General features: G+C 34.3%; 2 protein-coding genes across 5 annotated transcripts; one reads left to right on the top strand and one right to left on the bottom strand.

The window, feature by feature from the left end:
• The first annotated feature begins 10,414 nt into the window (after positions 1 to 10,414).
• Positions 10,415 to 15,473, top strand: LOC110776414 (phosphatidylinositol 4-kinase gamma 6). 3 transcript variants are annotated; one of them, XM_021980978.2, is made up of 2 exons: positions 10,415 to 10,604; positions 13,176 to 15,473. In XM_021980978.2, the coding sequence occupies exon 2, from the start codon at positions 13,382 to 13,384 to the stop codon at positions 15,185 to 15,187; it is 1,806 nt and encodes a 601-aa protein (XP_021836670.1). In that variant the 5' UTR covers positions 10,415 to 10,604; positions 13,176 to 13,381; the 3' UTR covers positions 15,188 to 15,473. The 3 variants fall into 3 exon arrangements, with proteins under 3 accessions (XP_021836670.1, XP_021836669.1, XP_056692422.1); XM_021980977.2 differs by having other exon boundaries at positions 13,112 to 15,473; XM_056836444.1 differs by having other exon boundaries at positions 13,026 to 15,473.
• A 342-nt stretch (positions 15,474 to 15,815) lies between these two features.
• LOC110776415 (calcium/calmodulin-regulated receptor-like kinase 2) lies at positions 15,816 to 22,317 on the bottom strand. 2 transcript variants are annotated; one of them, XM_021980980.2, is made up of 9 exons: positions 22,075 to 22,285; positions 20,700 to 20,781; positions 20,079 to 20,449; positions 18,241 to 18,394; positions 17,626 to 17,752; positions 17,361 to 17,443; positions 17,200 to 17,271; positions 16,391 to 16,594; positions 15,816 to 16,278 (listed from the first exon to the last, which is right to left on the bottom strand). In XM_021980980.2, exons 3-9 carry the CDS (start codon positions 20,390 to 20,392, stop codon positions 15,982 to 15,984), a joined length of 1,251 nt encoding a protein of 416 aa, XP_021836672.2. In that variant the 5' UTR covers positions 20,393 to 20,449; positions 20,700 to 20,781; positions 22,075 to 22,285; the 3' UTR covers positions 15,816 to 15,981. The 2 variants fall into 2 exon arrangements, with proteins under 2 accessions (XP_021836672.2, XP_021836671.2); XM_021980979.2 differs by lacking the exon at positions 20,700 to 20,781 and having other exon boundaries at positions 22,075 to 22,317.
• Between the last annotated feature and the right edge of the window lie 513 nt (positions 22,318 to 22,830).

Below are 22,830 nucleotides of genomic sequence, written 5' to 3'. Positions count from 1 at the left end.
CCACTACCATCACGTCGTAGGCGATAAAATGGCCGAGTCTTCACAAGATTTTTTTTTTGTCCGGATTTTTTTTTAGAAACTTATGCATTTTTAGCTTGTACCATGGTACAGGCTTATGAATTTTAAGCTTGTACCATGGTACAGATTTATGAGTTTTTAGCTTCGACTATGGTATTGACTTATGCAGTATAAGCTTGTATCATGGAAGGAGCTAAAAATTCATAAGCATATACTATGGTACAAACTAAATATTCATAAGTCTATATTATTTAAGATTTTGATTTGTTGTTGCATTTGATTTATTGCTTAAAAAAAATAGACTTGTGAATTTTTAGCTTCTTCCATGGTACGGGCTTATGAATTTTAAGCTCCTTCCATTGTACAAGCTTAAATTGCATAAGTCAATACCATGTTCGAAGCTAAATACTCATAAGTTTGTACCTTGGTACAAACTTAAAATTCATAAGCTTGTACCATGGTACAAGCTAAAAATGCATAAGTTTCTAAAAAAAAATTGGACAAAAAAAAAAAAACTCTTGTGAAGACTCGACCATTTTGTCGCCTACGACGTGATGGTGGTGGCCGGAGGTAGTGGCCGGCAATGGTGGCCGGAGGTGGTGGGGTGGTGTGAGAGAATTGGAAAGTAAGATTAAGTAAGGGTACTAATAGAAATTAAAATAAGGAAAAATAATAGGACGATTTTAAGTAATATATATGGGGCGGCTTTTAACACTCCACTTTTAAATACCATCTCTAGAAATTGAATATTTGTATCAAATAAAGTTAGCTATCCGCCTATCCCCCTCTCCAAATAGAAAGAGCTAAAAAGTGATCCATCTAGTAGAATAAAAAAAGGAATGGCGCAATAAAATAAGCCTAGTGGAGTAAATTGTACTCCATAAATGTTGGCTAATGTCATAAATCTGGTGCAGTATCGTTACTTGAGTTTGAAAATTCTTCACCCACTTTTTCCAAATATTTTCCCCAATTGCATGCAGCTAATTGCAGACTACAGATTATAGGTGAAGAGTTATATGAACGTACGTACCACCATTTTTCTTGGGAACACTAGTTTTAGTCTCCTTTCAACAAACGTATTCAATATCTTGCATATAGGTGTTGTTTGGTTGCAAGTGAAGATGATACTGGATCGGATCGGTCCGAGGTACAACACGATTCAGCAGAGGCGGATTCAGGAATTTATTTATGAGGTCCAAAAAAAATATGATTTGTTTTCCTTTTAGTGGGTTAAAGTTGAAATGTAAATAGTTAATATTATAAACATTGTAATAAAATACATAGAGTCTTTAATTTTGGATTTTCATAACAATAGTCCAAATTATAACAATAACTTGACTTGATATCAATTTAAACTGAAAAACGAATTTTTCATACTTTGAAGGAGATTTACTTTATTACCCAGTACAATATATAATTATCTCTGAACAAATAACACACACAAACACTAATAAAAAGAAAAATGAACATAATTCTCAATGCTTGTGGGCCAACACTTTGCGAAGTAATTAAATAGACCTCTAAAACGTTCAAGGTAACATGCAACTTTAAGTCTATAAAAATGGAGTATAAATATACATTACTAGAAACATATCTTATGGAAATTATAAAATATTTTAGAAGAAAAAATAAACTACACTTTTTTGTGTTTTTGTAAATCAAATTAAATCACGTTCATTATAGAAACAACCAATAAAAAATAAAAAGTGATAAGAAAAAATGACTTATAAAGGGAAAAGGGGGGGGGGGAATATCTTATAATGTGCTTTAGGAGGATTCGAAGCCAGGTAGCTTAGGTAGAAAATTAGTCAAGCAACCATCATACCAAAGGTATTTCATTAAGATAGTTGTAATTTAATTATATATATTTAAATACTTAAGTGTAATTAATTACCTCAAAATCAACTTAGCAACTTTTTTTGAAAATAATGGGGGTCCCTTTGAATCCCTCCAGGGCTTCATTGGTCCGCCCCTGCGACCCAGTATGAGGAAAAAAAACATGATAAGGCACGTGCACGTAAAAGGCACAAGCTCGAACTCGGGGCCACGAGCTAGGTTCGGCCCATATTTTTCCGAAAAAGCATTGCATGACACGACTCAGCCTGAGAAGACCAAACACGTTAAATTGAGTGAAATTAGGCTTAGGCACCAAATGTACATGAGGGCATGAGAGCTTGGGTCGTGCTGGTCCGCCCTTTCAAAATTTCCTACACGACACCACCTGAAACGAAACATGTGGATTTGGCATGGTACAGATCCATTCAGATCTAATGCACATGTGCTCGACTTGAAGCACGATCCACAACCATCTTTAATTTTAAGTAATTAGAGAGGGTAGTATGATTTTCTAGGAATTGGATATTAATTTGTCATTCCCATGTTGTTCTTTTGGCATGAAATAGGTGGAGTGGAGGAACTTAGACTTCCTGGAATTCTCGTGTCATTTCATAGGAAGTGTGAGCTACTTTGGAAGTTATATTTCAGTAGTATTTGCGATTCTAATGATGCACCCTAATTAAGGTAGTCGTTAAACCCAAGGGCGCACACAAGTGATAAAATATTCCACGTACTTGACTCAATTCTTTGACACTACAATGAATATAGTAGATAAGGGGTAAGTAAGGGGTCGAGTTATAAGGAGTAATGTATATTATTAAGCAGATGATTAGTGCTGATGGATTGTAAGAGAATAACAATGGGGTTTTGATTTGTTAAAGAGATGAATTAACATGACAACCCGCAAATCTCTTAAATAATTAAGAACCGACATAAACGTGATTCCCCCAACTTTCATTGGTAAAATCACTTCCCATAAGTGAACGTTAAGACATTAAGCGTAGCAATTTGGCCATTTCAATTCACTCTAAGTGAGTGAACATCAACATGGTGAAAACATAATCCTATCTAGCCCTGACTTTCATCGGTGACTAAACCATGAATCCACCTACCAATGCACATCGCATTGGAACGAGTAGCGAAAATACGGTTGCTAAACGCAACCTGATTTTACTTGACGCTACCCTTTTTACTTTCATTATTTACTTTCTAGAAAAATCATAACCCTCACTTTTACTATTTTCTCTCAACCTTTTTTGATATTATTTTGGTTCAAATACATTTAATTTTTTTATTAGTGTCACGTGTATCTATTCAAATTAGAATACATATTTTGATTGCAATGGACGATGTTTTTTACTTGAAAGACCTTGGAAATGAGGTAATTTTAGTTTTTTTCCTATTTTTTGCTCATTTCATGCAATTGGTATGAAATAAATACGTCTTTTTTGTACAGATTGAACAAAATATAATTAACTATTTCTTACAGATTGAACAAAATATAATTAACTATTTCATACAGATTGAACATAACAGAGCTAAGTGTTCCGTGCAAATTGAACAAAATGATGATACTAGTTCTTTCTATTGTCTATAATGAAAGAGTTGTCGACTGGTCATATAGTGTTTGTTTGTTATACATTAGTAGTGATGATAAAACTTATTTCTGTTATGTTCAATTTTGAACGGAATTATATTTTGTTCAACTTATACAAAATGCTTAATTCTCTTATTATGTTCAATCTGTACGAAATGATTAATTATATTCTGTTCAATCTGTACGAAATAGTTAACTATATTTTGTTCAATCTGTACAAAATAGAAGTTTTAATTTCATACAAGTTGTATGAAAAGACTCAAAAAAACGAAAAAGAACGAAAATTACTTCAACTCCAAGTCATAAATATTGTCCTTTGCAATCTAAATATTTATTCTAATTTGATTAGATATACATGAAACTAAATAAAATAAAATTTATTAGAACTAAAATAATATCAAAAAGTTTGAGAGAAAATAATAAAAGTGAGGGTAGAGTTTTTTTTTAGAATGAAAAAAATGAAAATAAAAAGGGTTGCGCCAAGTAAAATCAGGCTGCGTATAGTACTCCCCAATGAAAACCCTCAAACCCTCCTCAATGCCACTTTAAGGCCTCACGAAGGGTGTTGGAATAAAAGAATTGAGTTGACTCATTAGAGAGAGGGGAAGTCAAAGTAACTCAATTCTTCCAAACCCTACCACTAGGGTCACCCTACCCCTAGTTGGATGATTACTCACACATAATGAAAATAATTAATGACAAACAATGCAATATATGAAAGCATTAAATAACAAATGTGAACTCAAGTAAAAAAAAAAATTAGTAGATCTAAAAGCAATAAATGAAGAGAAAATAACCTCAATCAACGAAGGGCTTGGAGAGAGAAAACCCCAAGAACTTTGCAATTGAGTAACTAACAAAACTAATGTGCGAATTGGGAGGACCCCAAATTAAGTAAAATAAAACTAGAGAGAGTGAAGTTTTGTTTAGTGTTATCTTGGCTTAGGGCTTCTGTTTTAAGTTGGGGTATTTATACAAAATGGGAAAAATGGCCCATCCGTGCAATAAAAACAAAACATAGCAACTGCTCGCACGAACCGTGCAGGCCCGACACAGTGCATGCGAGAGAAAATATAACATCGCCGCACGGCTTGCGCAAAACTCACTGATCATATTCAGGAATATAACTCACTAATCAGAAGCATTGCTCTAGGTAGCTCTTATGATCACTTGATCTCACTGAATTAATTATTCCTGTAATTAATCTGAACCTTGGTATTAGACCAATGCACCTTATGCGAAGGACACATTTCCTTCAGAGACGTTGTGTATTTTTTCTAAACTTTGTGAACAATTTTCTTGCTTATTATTTATGGTGATTAGATGCAACAACACAAGTTTTAACTTTTATACTATCGCATGCATCGCGTGCATATAAGACTAGACACATAAATGTCATGTCTTTTACTTATCTTATTTATTGTTTTTTCCTCTTTATATCTTATTGTTGAATATTGTTCCACTCTAACCAAATATGATATATACACCGCCCAATATTTCATAATCTCTATTCTATAAGGGAACTCATGGGGTTAATTTAGTAATTGCACTTTTGGTGTCTCCCAATATAATAGTCTATTATACCTTCGCTCACAATTGAATTTAAAAAATAAAATCCTTAAATTAAATCAAGAATAATTATATCATAATTTCCAATTATAAATTAAGTTAAATAAATTCAATCATCTTTGTGATTATTCCAATTATAATTATGATTATGATAAATTTGGGGATAACAACAATTAACCCATAATTCGCATCAATCACCTATCAAGAAGCCAAAAATAAGCAGCATTTGTTTACTATATATATAAACTGAACCCCCTCCCCATCCTAATCACCCAAAACACAATACATGTTTCTCTCTCTCTTTATGTGATCTCTAATGTATGACCATGTTAGAGCTTATACTAGTTGAATAGCTACTAATTATACGAATACAATATGATCACTTTCTTTTATAATTACAATCTTACAATTATCACACACTTGGTGGGTCTCAATCTATCATTTCATTCTGAAGTTTGATTTTCACTTATTTGAATTTTATCTATGATCTGATTTGAACTGAACTTAACTTAACTGAACTTAACCGATCTAATCTGATTTTTCATAATTAAGATTTAAATAACAAAGGCTACAATTATTAATATTAAATGATAAAATTTTGTTAATTACAAATCGTTTTTTTTTTTTTTTGCTTTAATCATTATTTAACTATTTCATATATTATATTAGATAGATTTGAACATGGTTTGGATAGAACAGTTCTAATTTGAATATATATATCTAGACAGAATCGATTCTGAGTTGGACATGATCAGGAAATACCGATTTTGATATGGACATAATGGTTATGACTTGGACATTATTTGGATACTCCGATTCTGATATGAACATATGAGTTCAGATCTGGACCGATGGTTCAGATCTAGACATGATTTGTACACATCGATTCTGATCTGGATATGACATGTATAGATCAATTCTGATCTAGACATAAGCTATATAGATCCGTTTTGATATGGAAATGATCTACACATACCCGTTTTGATATGGACATAATGGATCTGATCTGGACATAAAGGCTCTGATCTGGACATGATCTGCACAAAGCGATCATACCCGATTCTTATCTAGACATATCATTTTAGATCTAGACATGTTCTGTACAAATTGGTTCTAATATGCACATGATCTGCACAGATCGGTTCAGATCTGGACATGATCTGTATAAATCGGTTCTGCTCTGCACATATTGGTTCTGATCTAGACATGATCTGCAAAGATTAGTTCTGATCTGGACATGATTTGTATAGATCGATTCTGATCTGGACATGATCTGCACATATTGGTTCTGATCTAGACATGATCGACAAAGATCAATTCTGATCTGGACATGATTTGTATAGACCGGTTCTGATCTGGACGTGATCTATACAAATCAGTTATGATCTGAATATATTAGTTTGATATGGACATGATCTGTGCAAATCAATTCTGATCTGGACATGATTTGTGCAAATCAATTCTGATCTGGACATGATATGTACAAATCGGTTCTAATCTGGACATGATCTGTACAAATCAGTTATGATTTGGACATGATATGATCATATTGGTTCTGATCTGGACATATTGGTTCTTTGGACATGATATATATAGAATTATATATCGTTTCTGATCTGGACATGATATGTCTTAATCTAGACTTATCGGTTCTAATCTGGACATAACGGTTCTGATATGTACATGATTTTGTACAGATCGGTTATGATCTAGACATGATTTATAAAGATCATTTATGATTTGGACATGATCTGTTCATACTGGTTTTGATATGGACACACATGTTCAGATCTAGACAACAACATTTTTATTATTAAAGCAATAATAGTATAAAATAGTAGTAATAATAACAATGACATAATAATAATAATAATAATAATAATAATAATAATAATAATAATAATAATAATAATAATAATAATCATCATCATCATCATCATCTGATTTGATCTGGCCTAAACTTATTTTTTCTGATATGATCTGATCCGAACTTATTTTTTCTGATCTGATCTTGTCTAAACTTATTTTTTCTGATCTAATCTGATCTGATTAGATCAGAAATAAGTAATAAGGTTCTGAAATAAGGTAAACTAAACTGAAAATTATTAGGTGCACCCAGGGTATTTTTATGTCCATGGATAATCCCTCTCACATTTTCTCATCACCATGTAAGAGAAAAGGTGAGAGGATGCACCGTACACCCAGATATGCCTAAAAAAAATATATGCTACATGCCTATAACTAAATAGGGCCTAATTATTTTTTACTAGCAAACACCCTCGGAAAATTTCAAGACAATTATGTAAAATTTATGAAATACTCGGTACTTATGATTTTAATTCTCTAGAACCTTCTCACTCAACCCAAACAAAGGGAAGTTGCTACATGTACCCCCAGGATACCAAATAGTAACATACTCTGAGCTCCCAATTGTTTGTTTTCACATAAGCAATCCCACGTGAAATTAAAATTTAAATCTAAAATATCAAATGGTATTTAAATTTACAATTTTAGACCAATTACAGCTCAGAGTTTAATACCGTGAGGACAACGCTCAGATTGTGCAGGGGTGTGCATGGTGCTCTTGGTGCACCTGTCCCAAAACGCACATAAATAACAATAAAACGCAACAAAAATAAAAACCGCAAAAAAAAAGAACATTAACAAAAGAACATTAACAAAAAGAACATTAACAAAAAGAACACTAACAAAAAGAACACTAATATTGACAAATCAGACAAAAGGTACAAATATAAAAAGCAGTTATATTTTTTCTTGTTCTTTTAAGTTCTGGAAATGTTCTTTTCCAACCAATTTACAGTATTTTCTAACTAAAAAATAAAACGACGAACCTTTGATGAACTTTAAAACCAGATTTATAATTTTTCTTGTTCTTTTAATTTCTGGAAATGTTCTTTTCCAACCAATTTATGTTCTAATTAAAAAATAAAACGACGAACCTTTGATGAACTTTAAAACCATATCTATATTTTTTCTTGTTCTTTTAAGTTCTGGAAATGTTCTTTTTCAACCAATTTATGTTCTAATTCCGTTATTTTATTTATCAAAAGATATCTGAAAACAACACTATAAATATGTAAAAAGAACAATTGCTGATTCTAAAAAAGAACACACTGTTTTGATGCCACAGAAATAGAAAGTTATAAGAAAAGAACATTAAAATTTAAAAAGAACATAGGATTAAGAACGAGAAAATTTACCTTAATCACCCGATGCACCTTCATCAACAGCATAAACCTCTTTGAATGAATAAAAAAATTCAAAAAATAGCGAAATTGAAATAGTATTTCGCTTAATAAACTAGTTTTTTGTAAACGTAATTCAATTAAAATCACATTTCAGAGAAAGAAGGAGGAGAAAATTTGTTTTGAACTTTCTCTCTCATAAAATCTCTCTTTTGTTGGGAGAAACTAAAAGCTCTCCTCTTTCTCTCTCAAGAATGTGTTTCTAAAATGAGAAGTTATGAATCCAATAGGAGAAATATTATATATATAGAAAATGAAAAAAAAAAAGGGGGGGGAAGGAGAAGAAATACAAGGCATGTTCATGATAAGAACGGTGCACTTGTTTTTTTTTTTTTTTTTTTGGGGTTTTGTTGTTCTGTTCTTTTATGTTTATTAGATATAAATCTTAATGTTCTTTTATGTTTGTTCTTTTTTCAAAAAGTACAGTATTGAAGAGCAAAGGAAGCTTTTACTTGACCAGTAACAAATGATGTTAAATCTTCAAAAACAGCTGAAAGAACAAGAAGAGAGGCTGAATAAACAGAACAATTCCTCAAAAGAACAAAAAGAGGATGAACCTAAAAGAACATTATAAATAAAGAAAAAGAACATTATAAATACAGAAAAGAACATATCATGTAGAACACTTATTTTAACCATGTAAAACAACATTACCAATAAAAAACGAACAACAATAGAGCATAAAAGAACATAATAAAGTAAAGAAAAAGAACATTAAAAATAGCAGAAAAGAACATATCATGTAGAACACTTATTTTAACCATGTGAAAAAAGAACAACAAAAAAGATAAAAGAACAACAAAAATGGTAAAGAAAAAAACGAACAACAATACCAACATTACCAATAAAAAAACGAACAACAATAGAGCATAAAAGAACATAATAAAGTAAAGAAAAAGAACATTAAAAATAGCAGAAAATAACATATCATGTAGAACACTTATTTTAACCATGTGAAAAAAGAACAACAAAAAAGATAAAAGAACAACAAAAATGGTAAAAGAACAATTTGATCTGAAGTGTGTAATATCAAAAGAACAACAAGCTAAAGAAAAAAAGAACAAAGAACAACAAGCTAAAGCAAAAAAGAACAACATGTTCAATAATTATTTTCTGTATTATTACAATCTCTTAATACATATATGAGAACCAATATATAAAAGAACAAGAGATAAGACTAAAAGAACATATATAAAAAAAAAAAAAAAGAAATCAAAATCATCAGAAATATATAATCAAGATACATTAATCATCAAAATTATCAAAATATAGAATCAAAATACATTAATCAAGGTTATTGAGAAATGCAGAAATCGAAATGATCAAATAAATTGAAATGATGAAAATAATGAACATGGAAATCAAAATCATCATAAATAAGTAATTCATTTTAAAAAATTGAAAAATTACCTTCACAAATCGGATTATCAGCAGAAGAATTTAATTTGAAGAAGAAGAATCAATAGAATTTGATATTGAAGTAGAAGAATAAACCAATATCTGAGAATTTTCCATTACTTTCTCTCTTCTCTTCACAGTTTCTCTCTCCTTTCCATAGTTTTTCTCTCTCCTCTTCACAAATTATGATTCGAAAATTATAAAAAAGAATGGATATATACCAGAAAAATGGAGTGAAAAACAAAAGAACGAAAAAAAGGGACAGAGCAGTGTTTGTTCTTTTTTTTAACAAAAGAACAACGTTTGTTCTTTTTTTATCAAAAAAACAACGTTTGTTCTTTTCTTCTCCGGATTCAACAAGATATCCGTATTTTATATTTATTGCATGTCGTTTGGACACCAGTGCACCAAGAGCACTGTGCAGACCCCTGCACCATCATATTTGCGCCGTGAGGATACATGTATCATTTTCGACAAACAAAGGGGTAAAAGAAGGAAATAATAAACAATCTATTCATTACCAAAAGCAAGAGAATATAAAAATCTACCAAAACCAACCCAACAAGCTATCTCCACATCACAGAATAATACCGTGATTTCAGGGACCTTATCCACGTGGAGTCTCCACAGATGCCAAGAAATAAATAATTTTGTTACAATGTACAGTAATCCGTGATTTTATAATAGTAATTTACAATTTTAACCCTCAGATTTTCTTTTTGAAAAGGCGTTTACAAATGTTAAGTTGATTCGCGGGAGAGAGAGAAAAGTGAGGAGACTGAGGAGAGAGAAAGAGTGGCAATCACGGATTCATCGGATCATCTTCCTTTAGAATAGCTTGTTATCCTCGATTTCCGCCGTCCGCTGCTAGTCTCTCTCCTCTCGTCACCGTGATTCTTTCCGGCGGGAATTTCCCGGCAGTAAGTTTCTATTTATTAAATATTTAATTTCTATTTTTAGATTGTATGTTTTGGGACTGCAGAATTTACTAATTTAGGCATGCATTTCTGAGATCAGTATGATCATGTTTAGGTTTAATTGCAGAGGCCCCATTTTTTGATAGGTTGATCGTAGTTGCAGTTCTGTGAAGAAATAAGAATTATAATTTTCCCAATTTGCAACAAGCTCATTAATTGAGAGAATTTGTAGTAAGTTTGTGTGTCGTTTTGGGAGAAATTCTATGGTATGGTCCAGGCCGTCAAATAATGACTTCATACTCGAATTCTTATGAGTTTGTCCTGTTGTATAAAAAAACCCGTTACTTTTGTGTTTGCTGTGTTTTTTCTTGAATACAATACAATATACCCTAATGTATTTTTTTGTCGAAAAAATTATGGGTTTTATGTGGCATTTGGTGTATGAACGGGATACCTGCTCGGTCCCATGATCGGGTTATGACTTATGAGGACTACTATTGGATAGTAGATGAGAATTGGGGTGAGCCACAAATTTGTGGCTTAGATGCAACTAGACAAGGATGTGTGTTCGACTGTTAGTGTTAAACTGTTATGCTTATGTTAGTGAGAATCTAGTATAACAGGAATATCAAAGCATTTGCTAGTATTTTGACTGATTTGTCTATTTACCCTCTCAATTATCTTCCTCAATGTGGGTGCCAAGAATCTTTGTTTGTTGGCAAGTATTATGAAACGGAGGAAGTATTGAATAAGGAGGATAGAAAAATGTGGCGGAGGGAGTAAGAAGGGCCTAGAAGTTGGTGAAGCATTAACAATGAGAAGTTGATAACTGAGGAGTGGGATAAATGGATAATGTACAATTGGATACTTTTGGTTTGGTACCAAAATTCCAGGGAGGTCGTTAAGATGGTGGTAATATAAAATTCATAGGTTATGTTTGAGGAGGTTTTGTATCATTATAACTGAGGAAGAAATTAAGTAGAGTCTAGTACGAGTACTTTGTATTGATTTATTCTTGGGACACAGGGCAGACATTTGCTTAGTCGTCTTCTTTCTTGACTTGCTGGATTTGGTTTCTTTGAGAGTGATATGGTTGTTGGACATATATGACTGAACACGTTCTTTTTTCGGCTCAGCGTTCATAAAATTCAGAAACCAACAATAGAATGCGAATTTTCGATGTTTGTAAATGTGGTTTCTACTTGATTGCTAAGCTGGATTTTGGTTGTAAACAGGTAGTATTAGCGAAGTTGTCAACGTGACATGTTGGTTTTTATATCAGGGATTAAGGAACCATGGGACCGGTGGCTTTGCATAAGTATGTTTGTTTGTTCGAAATGTGGTAAACAAAGTGGTCACTGTTGCTTATGTTGCTTTCAAATTGAAGGAGAGTTTAATGGATATATGTGTATGTCCATGAGTTTTAATAGACTTAAGGTGTAAAAACTAGTTTTGTTTTCATATGAATACTTCTCTGTATATCTTTGTACAACATGATTTCCTAGTTGGATGCATCTTTCTATTTCAGAATGATTGTCGGGTTGATTAGAAAATGAAGTACTCGTATTAAGTCTTCCCTTCTTCCACAACGGGGTTAAAGGACCGCAATTGGCCAATAAAAAACATCAATCATAAATGCAATTATAATCCAATTCACTGACTGATTTTGGGGACCAGGAAAACTGAAAATAAGGGAGGGTCTTCTATTTTGAATTTTAGTGTGGGGATAACATATGTTGACGTATTATCTAGAAATTAGTGTGGTGTTATGTGCACAAATTTTTTATATTCCTTACTTTAGTTTCCAGAAATTAGTGTGGTGTTAGTATGGTGTTATGTGCACAAATTTTTTATATTCCTTGTCAACATATGTGCATCAATTTGTGCACATAACTAAGTTATTTACGGTGCATATTAGCATGAGATAAACTTTTTCGCTCGAGCACTGCAAAATCAATGTTATGGTTACTTATTTTGAAGTTGTTACTTACAGTATCAGAACCTTCCTCCCTCGAGAAGCTTCAGAATATATATATATATATATATATATATATATATATACTATTTTTTCTATGCTCATATCTTATTGGGTGTCTTCGATTTAACCATCTAGAAGATTATATATGGATCCATCTAATACTTCGTAGTTTCGTAGAATTGGCGCTTTAGGTGTTTCATGTTTCTCAGCATTATTACTAATAAACTGGCAGTCAACACGGCTTTTACAAGCTGTTCTACTTGTAATGATGACGGAATCTGTATTTTCTGATCACAATATAACGTTTTGCTAAAAAAATGTTAGAAAAGAAGATAACCATTGCTGTCTATTTTTCTTGATATTCACAATGGTTTTGTTGTTGAGACTCTGGAAAATAAGCATAGCATTCTTCCTGTTTTAATGCTATTTGTTTCTTGCTGTTGAAGAAAATGCGAAGTATTAGTTTTCTGCTTAAATGCTGAAGAAATATTATTAATCTGTCCATGGATCTATGACCTTTGTCATATCTCAGCTTGTGGTCAGCTTTGCCAATGTAGTACATGCTCTCTCTTGCCACTGAATCTGTCACATCACAGATATCCATGGGTTCAAGTTGATTCAGGCTATGTATACTATGAGCATTCGAATTCCGATCATCAAATCCATCAAGTCAGTGCCAGCGCAGAAGCTTGGTCTGTGCTTCAGAGAACAGCTCTCTGCACCTGCCATACAGAAGCTGGAAATTTCCCATTTCTGTCTTCGTTTCATGTTTCCTAAATCTGGGAGCTCTGTACAGAACTAAATGGCTGCAGCAGCGTTGAGAGGGCCTATAAGCAACGAAACATGCCTCAACAGCAAGACAGTGGAAGTTAATCAAGCGGGAAGAAGACGTGTGTTTGTCCAAACTGAGAATGGCTGTGTATTGGGAATAGAGCTGGATGGATGTGAAAATGCTCGTTCTGTAAAGAAAAAACTGCAGTTTTCTCTGAATGTTCCAACTGAGGAGACCTCGTTGACTTGTGGAGATACAGTTTTAAAGAATGATCTTAGTACCGTGAGAAACAATTCGCCGCTTCTACTTACTAGAAATTGCTTGCACCGAAGTTCATCTACACCATGTCTGTCTCCTTCTGTTAAGAATCTTCATCAAAGAGATGAGAGCAGTCCCATAGAAGTCATAGGTTGCTCAACTCACTTCTTTGGGATAAAGCAGTTGGTGAGTGGCATTGTGGAGGCCATGAAGAATGGTATTGATCCTGTACCTGTGCATAGTGGTCTTGGTGGTGCTTATTTCTTTCGGGATGTTAATGGTGAAAATGCTGCAATCATTAAGCCAACCGACGAAGAGCCTTTTGCTCCAAATAATCCGAAAGGTTTTGTTGGAAAAGCTCTTGGACAACCAGGACTCAAATGTTCAGTTCGGGTGGGAGAAACAGGGTTCAGAGAGGTAGCAGCTTATCTTCTCGACTATGATGGTTTTGCCAATGTGCCTTTAACAGCTCTTGTAAAGGTAACTCATCCGATCTTTAATGTAAACAATGACGGGGTAAATGGGAATGGTCACCACCAAGGGAATCAAATATGCAAAATTGCCTCATTTCAGCAGTTTATTCCTCATGACTGCGATGCTAGTGATCATGGAACCTCTAGCTTTCCTGTTTCTGCTGTACATCACATAGGAATTCTAGATGTTCGCATACTAAATACTGATAGACATGCTGGGAACCTTCTGGTGAGGAGGTTTGATTGTGGGGATGGAAGGTTTAATCAGGTAGATTTGATTCCTATTGATCATGGCCTTAGCCTCCCAGAAAGCTTGGAAGACCCTTATTTCGAATGGATCCACTGGCCACAGGCGTCAATCCCTTTTTCTGAAGATGAACTTCGGTATATATCTAATCTTGACCCTTTTTATGATTCTGAGTTGCTGAGGGAGGAGCTACCAATGATTCACGAGGCTTGCCTCCGGGTTTTGGTCCTTTGTACAACTTTCCTAAAGGAAGCAGCGTCATTTGGTCTTTGTCTTGCGGAGATTGGTGAAATTATGACTAGGGAGTTTCGAGGTCATGCAGAGGAGCCGAGTAAGTTAGAACTGATATGCATCAAGGCCAGGTCACTCTTGCATGGAAGTGAGGTGAAGATGAATACTACTAGTTCAAATGATGAGGATAACTTTCAATTTGATTTAGAATGTGAAGATTCTGATAGGGATATAAGCAGAATTTTAGAAGACAAACTCTTTATTCAAAATAACTCTAGTAAGAAAAATGTGACGAGTGGTATGAACTTTCTTTTGAAACTTGAGGAGGGTGCTGAAGAGGGGCAGGAGATAGACGCATCTAGTGGGACTAAGATCAAAGAAAGCAGAATAGGTAGCGTGGGTGATAAGAGTTGGATGCACCAAAATGCAATACAAGATGGAGGATGGTTTTACAGAAGTGGGAATGAGCATCTCTCAACAAGTTCAAGTTTTGTAACTCTAGCAGATATGAACGAAGAAGAATGGCTGGCATTTCTTGAAAACTTCCAGAAGCTCATGCCTCCTGTATTTCTGAATTACAGAGCATGGCGGGTGGGTAAGAGGCTTGGAACTTCATGCAAGTTCTGATATGGGGTACAAAATAGGACTGCAAGATGAGGAATTAGTAGATCTTGGGTTCTTTTCATTGTTGAATATGTCAAAAGCAGCTGACTAGCTTTGGGTTGGTGTATATATTTTTGCTTGATTGGTTGCGTGAGAGTTGAGAGTTCGAGTAGTCAATCTTATGGAAAACAAAACGCCTTTTTTGCGCTTCTTCTTCCTTGGGTTGAGGGGTTTTTCTGTTGTTGATTATCAATATAGTGTGATGACAATGGGTATTAATAAACAAAATATTTCACTGTTTTGGTTAAAACATTTGCACCGTATATTTACATATTAATGATGTTATGAGATGCAAATTATAATATGCAAGTGTGTAACATGTACCCAATACACTGTAGTCTGTACTGTAGGTATATGATCAGATCCCGTGTGCATTGTTTTGCACCATGTTCATGTGTCACGACAACCAAGCACAAATTTACGTCTCGGTGAATACAGTGCTTGCAGCAGAGACGTAACTAAATCGGTAAATGCTCCGCACGTTATATTCCACGACACAAACTGTATCCGGTGTTTAACTTTTGACATGAAATGGACATTTGACACTTGATTTTGAATCGTGTATGCAAACAAAATGTGTATGCAAACAAAATTTTGTGTAATGATAAGTTTGACATTATATTCTTTGTTCCTTCTAAATGTAATTTTCTTTTCGTAGTCTACAAACTACATCATAAGCGATGGTATTTACTATTTACAGTTGCTTTGTGGAAAGAAGGAACAAAAAATAGGATCATCCTTACAGCGTAATGCTAGTGTTAATTGTCATTCCTGCTCAAAATTTTACTCAACTGAACTTGCTGGTCTTCAATCACACTTGTTAATCGGGTAAGATCATCTCCGGCAAAAGACATAGTTCCAACTTTAGGTAGACGTCTCTGTTTTATCTTTACTATAGCCTGAGAGATTTCTGCACTACCAGGGCGCTTCCTTGGTGTCTTGTGTAAACATTTGAAAGCAATTTTAGCCAAAATCTTTGCTTCTTCTGAGTTGCATTTCCCCATTAGTCGTTTGTCAAGTATTTCGTCAATTCCTCCATCTGGGTCCATTGTTGCCTTTTAAGAAGAGAAAACAGAGGAAATTTCTTGTCAGATTACAACATTTACAACAGAATTTGATAAGAAATTCTGCCCCAGTTTTTTTTGTGTGGTAGAAATGGAGACTCACTAGATTGACATAATCCATCAAGTTTTTGTGTGGATGTATGGCAGTTATGAGCTCAAAAAAGATAATTCCTAAGCTGTAGATGTCACTCTTTAAACTGGACTTGCTCGTTGAGATATATGCAGGATCCATGTAGCCATATGTACCTTTCAGGCTAGATTTACGCCCATCAAAAACCTCTTCCTTAGATAGCCCAAAATCAGCTACCTAATAACATATCCACAAACATTTCATTAAGAATTTTGCACTAGCCATACTCCATAATTTCAAGTTTTGGCCACATATGAACATAATATCATAGGCTGTGTTTGGGGATAATTTTCCAGGAAAACTAGTTTCCTATTTTCCACTGTTTGCTTCCTAAAGAGATAAGAATATTTCTAAGGTTCTACAAAGCGTTCTGCATTGCATCCCCTTACCCTATTTTCCATTTCCCCAGTTCACCTTCCTAACTGAGGAAAATAAAAGGTCTCAAAATGCGATTTCATTGGAATATGCAGACATACTGTACCTTCAATGAAAATTATAAATCAGTCTAAAATACTTTTAAACCAAACACAACCTTCTTCGAAATAACAGGATGCAATTAGCATTAGCACTTTTGTATCAAGATGCGCACAAATTGGACTTCCAGAATTAGGTCAATAGTCCAAACTCCAAAGACATGCAATCTCATTTCTTTTACTACTCACCCACTTTTCACAGCAACACCATAGGAAACTTACTTTGTTAAGATGATGAGGGATCAACGGAATACAAATCTAAAATATATAATGCCAGAGAAAGGGAATTTTCTTGCATTTCACTCTTACCTTTGCTCTCATTGAGTGATCCAGTAGTATATTAGCACTCTTCAAGTCCCGATGTACAACTGGTGGAACTGCCTGTTGCACAATACACTGTCATGATCAGGAAACTAGAGCAAAAAAATTATGCTTGAAGTTGGTAGATATCACATAACGTTACTACATACCCCCTCATGAAGATACTCAATCCCATGCGATATATCCAGAGCTATTTGAAGCCTCTCGTCCCAAGTCAATGTGTCATCTTCACCTATCATTGTTTAGAGCCAATCATTTAATTTTAATAAATAAATATAGCAAGAATAACATCTGCAGGAAATAAAAATAAATGCGAAATACCAATAAAACCGCAGCTAAGGTCATAATGTTAGAAGCTATACTTGGCATATAAAGGACTTGAAAAAGAGAGTAGATGAAAAGACCAGTACTAACTGTATAATCTTTTTTCCAAACTGCCATTGCTCATGTACTCATAAATTAACATGTGTTGCCCTTTATCCACACAGTAGCCCACCAAATTCACTAGGTTTCGGTGATGCAGTCTACCTAATAAAGATACCTGCAGAAGAAAAATTCAGTTGCAGGAACACATAAAATTACATATTTGCTTCCAAGCATTGGAACATAAGTAGTCAACAATGTACATTAGAAAAGAAACGAAAAGGGAAAGAAAATACGGCCAGTGTTATGCACACATTTTCAAGTCTTGGATTAATGTCACTTCATTCTGTCCTTTAAATAAATTTGGAATTTGGAGTTATAGGATCAACGGAGACAAACAACAGCTGCCAGTTGTAATCAATCATTCAGTATTTCCAGATGAGAAATTATAGTGCGTTCAAGAAGTTCAACTTTGCCACTATAGTTGTCAAATTAACAAATATTTATGCAATTTTTTAGAAGACCTCCCTGCAGACAAGTGCAAAACACTGCTCTTTCCATTTCGATTATAGTATTGATTGGCATAAAATCTAAATACTGATTGAGGCTTTAAATTGGTAGAAATGATAAATGATCTCAAGGTTAACTCAATGATTGAGTCGTTACCTCGGTCTGGAACTCTTTCTCGCCCTGCCTCGAGTTGGATGCTAATACTTTGACTGCCACCACTCCACCTACTGGCATTGTTGCCTTGTATACCGGGCCAAATGATCCCTCTCCCAGTATGGTTGTGAAATTCTGAGTAGCCTTCTGAATGTCCCTGGTATTAGAACATACCTGTTAGAATAACCATAGCACATTGCTCCTTAGAAAGAATTACTGTAATATGATTCTGACACCATATCATCGATAAAGCCAGAAACAACAGATCACCTAACTTTAGTCCTTAATAACACCTAAACTTGTCTATCACAACAAAAACTCAGTATTGACCCTGTCGCTGGTGGAGTCTGGCGAGGTCAATATATATCCTAATGTTGTTTTTGTATAACTTCCTTACCCTTAGCTGTACAGGAAGAGAGGATATTCCGCATAACAAATTTCAAGTGAAGATATCAAAGACACTAATCTGAATTTTAATCAGGACAAATGAATTGTAATAGAAAAGCTGTAAAGAAGCTTAATTTCCAAAGCAGCCCAAAGACTATTAATTTATATTTTCATGGAGGTTCATTTGCATAGTTGCACTATGTAATAAACTGGCCTAATGGGGAGTGCAATGGGCTAATATGGAGAAGCACGATATAATTCTGCTATTGTTAGATAATGCCTTGAATCGGTCAATCCCCTTACTGCAACGCCCTAGCACGGACTAGGTTTATCTGTTTTGAGCCTATTTTCTGGACTTTTCCGCATCTGTCTAGAGAGTACTATATAAACTCTCTAGGTCATAACCTAGTTGTATTCTATAATCTGTAATCCTTAAGATCAATAAAACTTTCCTCCCCTCTGTGGACGTAGCTAACACATTGTTAGTGAACCACGTTAAATTCTCTGCGTTCTTTATTACGTTATTTATTCTTTCTTTGCATCCGTTATAACAGCTATGAAGTAGTTTGGTGAACAAGTTGAGAAGCAGTGGAGAAGAAGGGTGGGGGGGGGGGGGGGGGGGGAATAGAGGATTACTTTGCTTAGTTTATAGTTGGAAATTTCCAGCCACTCGAAGGTCTGTGGTTGTATGCTCAATTTGATGATTTAATTCCATCAAACTACAACCAATTATCCATTTCCCCCAATTTCACTTCTTCTTCCTTAATTCTCTATTTCAATCTTTTCCAAACTTTTACACATCATCACAAACACTCTGTAAATAGTATAATACATTACATTTACATCTATGAAGTATTACTATTAATATAACAAAAGGATCCTGGGATAAGTCATAAAAAAAGTTCAATCTGAAACTCTTGCTTCATTATGGATGATTGTAGCATTTAGTATCAACTTGCCCACCAGGCTACCACTATATTAATGAAAGAAAAACAAGTTGCAAGTTGACCTATTATTTGCTGATGCATTGCATTGACCCAGCAAGACACAGATAGGTACCATTACCAACCAATCACATTTTGCTGCAAAACAATATGCTTAAAACCTATGTCAAAATGGTGAACAAGGTAATTGTTATTGGCTCATTTCTACCATATCAACATGATGACATGGTCAACTTGAAACAATCATGATTTGGGGACTTGATAAATTCATTTAGTTATCTAAATTTTACCCTTAAATAAAGTATGCAGGCCAAATTAGCAGAAAGGAACAGAACAGGAGACTGTCTTTTTTAATAAACAAAGGCAAAGTTTAAATTGAATGTCCACGGTAATAAAACCACATACTATTACCCTCTCCCCTGAGTCCCCTCCCTTAAATATTGTATCCTATGAGGAAAACATCAAGGCACAGAACATTGTAATGCAGCATAAAGGCCATAGAAGGCTTACTTGTATAAGTATTTTGGTATTCCAGACACTGAAGTTGTTCGATCTTTATTATGATGATTCAACCATAAGGGTGGTAAGCTCTTGGCTGGGAGATCTGGTAGAGGGACAACAACAGAATCTGAAAACGAGGCACTAGAGTCGAGTCCCACGCCATTGCCAATATTGCGGACAGGGCGATTTTCTGTATTATGATTCTCAAAATCTGAGCGCCTTTTGTACCATCTAAAACAGAAAAATACCACTGATGATATGAAAATGCCAATTACTACTCCAGCAAAGGTGCATATGATGGCTAACTCAGTTTTGTTAACCATGCTTTGATATCTTTATATATGTAGGCAGTGGGAGCATCTTAAATTTCTTTAAGCTAACTGCATAAGAAAGAAGAAGAAAATGTAAACTGCAAAAATTGATTGAAAAGAAAAGATACAGGCATATAGCCTGACTGGTTGAAAACAATAAAATCAAATTGCATCTATCCCAACGTGACTGCCCAAGACATATATCATTGAGCCACCGGAACTGATCCCCTCAGACATAATCACACTAATAACTGAAAAAAAAAACATACGATATCTGACAACGAGAAGCAAATAAAACATGTAGAACATTTTCCCTTACATCAGAGATCTGTTGTCACTTGAATAGGAAACTCTACAATCTACCAGGTCGCCGCTCGAAATTCTTTTCGACAATTATATATCTATATAGAGCAAACAATAACTGAAGTAAGTCATGTAACAGAGCAAATATTTCCATTAAGAAGCTCCAAACATTACGTTCTTATACAAGTTTGCTGGAGCAAGGAAACTTCTAACTTTTGACCGATGTAGTTAGCTTAATTGGGCAGAGCAGACAGTCTTCCCCCAGTATCCATCCCCCTATTATAGCCCAGATGGGTATCTTATTCATCTTTTGGTTTACTCTGATTAGGATAAGGAGGTAGGTCTCATATCTTTAAAACCGACTTAAACCAGTGTCAACCTAATATAAAGTATATCACTATCTATAAGGGTCTATAGATGCTCTAAAATGATTGTACATATAAAATCACGAAGTGGCATTACTACAATCAGTCTCATAGTAGTGTGGCTTTGCAAAGACCTTACTACAATGAGTCTCATAGTAGCGTGGCTTTGCAAAGACCTTACTACAATGAGTCTCATAGTAGCTTGCCTTTGCAAAGACCTTACTACAACGAGTCTTATTGTGACTTGACTTTGCAAAGACCTTACTACAGTGAGTCTCATAGTAGCTTGACTCTGCAAAGACCTTATTACAAGTCTACAATGAGTGGCATAGCAGCTTGACTTTGCAAAGACCTTACTACAATGAGTCACAGATCAAACCCTAAATTCATAGTCTATAAGATCGCCGAATATGGACCAACACTGCCCTATAGTCTTCATGATTGTTTAACGTATAGTGTTGAAGGCACAGCTTTGCATTAGCAAGTTCTCCTAGAAAACAATACCCCAACTCTAACCATTCTCTAAAACCCAATTCATCTTATGACAACCTCAATGCAAGTGAATGAGGATGAACGAAACTCATTTCCAAATGTTTCCCTATTCTATAGATTCAAAAGTAAGCCCTAAGATCAGAAAATTTTACTCAAACAGCCTCAATTCTGACAAACTCACTGCTTAATTTGACAATGCTATTTCTAAAAATAGCAACTAATTCTTCTCCTTGTAACTATTTACACCAACAATCAGAGAAATAGTCCAAACAAAAATCTGTGTTATGCAATCACAATTCACCAGTTTTCCATAGCATTCAGTCAAACCAAGAAAACAACATTACCACAAATCTCAAACACAAAACACCAAACAAAGATCATAAAATGACCAATTAATGGGAAATCTTGAAGTTTTCTGACAAGTGAATAAAAATATGAACTGGGTTCTGCACAGAAAGCAGCAATAACGTATTTTAATACAGAAACTTAGCATAATTTCAAAAACATAATCAGTGATCACCAACAACAACTTACCCTTTTTGCAAAACCCAGAAAGATTGAAGCTTTGCAATTCAAGAAATTAATTTGTGGGGATTTGAAGTAGTTGTTATAACTTCTGACGGCTACAGAGAGAAGACTTGGTCTGATTCTGAACGTAGTTGGTAGAACATTTATACAAAATTACCAAAATGAAAAAGGGGGACATGAAAAATCCTGGGACTACTGTATGAAAAAGAGGAATTGTTTTGGCCTTTTGGGGATGTTTGCTTTTGGAAAGGTACAAGTTTAACTAAAACGACGCGGTTGTATTAATTGCTACTACAACTGGAGAAGGAAGAATGGGCCATGTTGGAATGGACCCTCGGTCTTTGTGGCATTTGTGGCCCCCGCTAAAATTATTTAATACGCAAATTAAATCTACATACGTGTGTAGGATGTTCACCAAGCACTGATGCAAGACAACAACAAAATGAAACAAAATACGCATCTGACATTAAATCTCGACTGAAAAGAGCATAGGCCTTGAACAAACTAACATAGACCTTCGACAAAAAAACATACTATTAAGAGAGCATATTAAGAAATTCAGAGGAGCATTTAATTACTATATGTTATTTTTTTATGTTTTTTTAATCCTTTAAGATAATATACACATTTAACAAAAGAACATAAGAAAAATAGTTGATCTTTTAGGATGAATTTAACGTTTCTTTGGATATATACATACTTTTTTTGACATAATTGAATATAACTTTGAAAAACAGGTCAATAAAAGATTGTCTAACAACT

This window comes from Spinacia oleracea, chromosome 1, assembly GCF_020520425.1.
Source record: "Spinacia oleracea cultivar Varoflay chromosome 1, BTI_SOV_V1, whole genome shotgun sequence".
NCBI classification, from domain to species: domain Eukaryota; kingdom Viridiplantae; phylum Streptophyta; class Magnoliopsida; order Caryophyllales; family Amaranthaceae; genus Spinacia; species Spinacia oleracea.
This window is presented reverse-complemented; position numbering and strand designations above follow the sequence as displayed.

Coding starts and splice junctions, on each gene's coding strand:
- LOC110776414 (XM_021980978.2), top strand. CDS start 13,382: ATGGCTGCAGCAGCGTTGAGAGGGCCTATAAGCAACGAAACATGCCTC.
- LOC110776415 (XM_021980979.2), bottom strand. CDS start 20,392: ATGGTTAACAAAACTGAGTTAGCCATCATATGCACCTTTGCTGGAGTA. Junction 17,272..17,360: donor TTGAGTATCTTCATGAGGGG/GTATGTAGTAAC, acceptor ATTGTGCAACAG/GCAGTTCCACCAGTTGTACA. Junction 16,595..17,199: donor ATCACTCAATGAGAGCAAAG/GTAAGAGTGAAA, acceptor ATATGTTATTAG/GTAGCTGATTTTGGGCTATC.